The sequence below is a fragment of the Mandrillus leucophaeus genome, unplaced genomic scaffold (genome assembly GCF_000951045.1).
Source record: "Mandrillus leucophaeus isolate KB7577 unplaced genomic scaffold, Mleu.le_1.0 Scaffold26, whole genome shotgun sequence".
Taxonomy (NCBI): Eukaryota; Metazoa; Chordata; class Mammalia; order Primates; family Cercopithecidae; genus Mandrillus; species Mandrillus leucophaeus.
Genome location: NW_012102698.1, coordinates 4,257,392 through 4,259,370, shown reverse-complemented (window position 1 = coordinate 4,259,370; position 1,979 = coordinate 4,257,392). Strand labels below are relative to the sequence as shown.

Below are 1,979 nucleotides of genomic sequence, written 5' to 3'. Positions count from 1 at the left end.
AAAAAAAAAAAAAAAAAAAAAAAGAAAAGAAAAACAGCTATGTTTATTGACTGCTTACTAATATACCAGACATACATACTATAACCTAATCTCAACTCTTACATAACCCTGTGAGGCATCAGTGTTATCCTCATTTTAAAGGTGAGAATAATTGAGGCTTAGAAAAGTCAAGAATCTCTTCTGGGTCTTTGTTAGCAGGAAAGAAAAAGAATTTTTTTCAACTAAAAAAACAAAGTCAAGTAAATTGCCCAAGGTTATATAATAAGCTCCAGTCAGGACTTAACCCAAGGCTTTTCCGCCCCTAAAGGCCACTGAGGCAGGGGCAGCCTGTCCTGCGCACATGGCCTGCTATGTCAGACGCCTTCAACAACTGCCCGACATTCATCGCAGTCAGGGCTCACCGGAGGACAAGCCCTACACTCCTTGCACTGCAGGAACAAAAGTCCAGCCAAACTTTACAACGGTCCTGAAATACACAATTGGCATTTCTTCTCCTCTTCATGCTGCTCTCAATACCCCATTTGGAGTGCCTTCTCTACTCCTTTGTTTCCAGCCCCTCCACTGCCATGAAGCCTTGATTACTCCACTCCGCAAATTTCTCCCTCCTCTGGGTTCAGTGATTGATAGTATCACTGGTACTTCCTGCGTGCCACGCATCACTATCACCTCTTGTGAAGATAATGTCCTCCCAACTAGACCGCAAACTCCTACAGTGCAGACATCTTAATGTTCCTAGATGTGGCACACACCTAGCACACAGCACTTAATTATTGGGATTGTATTAGGTTTTATAAAAGTTTTTGTTTGTTTTTTGTTTTCAGAGGCACAGGCCATGTATCACCTAACTCTTTCTCAGAACCCCCTTAATCGCTGACCCACATAGCACACAGGCATTGGTGCTCACCTTCCAGGGGAGCCCTCAGCCTTAGCTCCCCCACCCTACCCTAACTGGGCAACAGAAACAGCTCAAGGCCCAATAAAGCATTAAAGAGACTTCAGGCAAGTGGCAAAATGACAGGAGTGAGATAGCTGGGTGTGCTGTGGGGTCCTGGCCTCGCCGCTAACACAGAGCCCCCAGGGTGGCTGAGGCCTCCTACAGTCTTCAGCACCACCGTGGAGGGAGAGCGCTGGGCTGCACAGGCGTCTGGCTGGCTGACTACCGCAATCCTTCCATTGCAAGCATCCACAGTGTGAGGAAGCCTTCTTTGCGTTGTGACCTGCACTCACCTGAACACGTCGTTCCAATACTCCTTTATGTAGGACACTTTATGGAAAGGGATGTCTAAGATCTGGCAAACTCTGTAAGCATCTTCACAGTCTTTGTCGGCAGTACACACCCCATGTTCATCCAGTGAGTCCCAGTTCTTCATAAACACCCCTGTCACCTGGTAACCTGAGGGCGGGAAGAAGGTCAATTAAAGAGAATACATTAATCAACCTTCGGTAAAACGGCAGTGATTTCTGAGCTCTGAGAAGTTCCCCCTACACTGTCCTCCTGTGCCTCTGTGCCTGGCCTGCCTGGCAGTCCCTGCTTTGCCATGTGGCTTCAGGGATCCGGTTTCCGTCTTGGTGCTTGCGTCCCCAAGATGAGCGAGGTGGTATTTTCTCATCTTTGTGTCCCCATCGATGTATCACCACAATGCCTAGCAGGAGGGGCTTAGCCAGTGTGTGTGGAAGACACAAAGGAATAGTCAAAACTCAACAGAATTTTTCAAAGCACCATTCGGTTATCAGAAAAGGAAACTCTTTTCAAAAGTTATTTCTAGTTACCATCTAAGACTTAGACTCTAAGTCATCAGTTATAAAGATAATTAAAATTTTCCTTTTTTTTTTTTTTTGAGACGGAGTCTCGCTCTGCCGCCCAGGCTGGAGTGCAGTGGCCGATCTCAGTTCACTGCAAGCTCCGCCTCCCGGGTTCATGCCATTCTCCTGCCTCAGCCTCCCGAGTAGCTGGGACTACAGGCGCCCGCCACCTCGCC

The 1,979-nt window shown here is 47.4% G+C and overlaps 1 protein-coding gene across 3 annotated transcripts in view; it reads right to left on the bottom strand.

Moving 5' to 3' along the window:
• The window catches only part of TRMU (tRNA 5-methylaminomethyl-2-thiouridylate methyltransferase), a 29,398-nt gene that overhangs the window by 19,041 nt on the left and 8,378 nt on the right, over positions 1-1,979 (bottom strand). For all 3 annotated transcript variants that reach the window (XM_011984050.1, XM_011984053.1, XM_011984051.1), the window contains exon 2: positions 1,228-1,393. In XM_011984050.1, the coding sequence (XP_011839440.1) occupies positions 1,228-1,393 (166 nt within the window). The remainder of the gene's footprint in view (positions 1-1,227; positions 1,394-1,979) is intronic.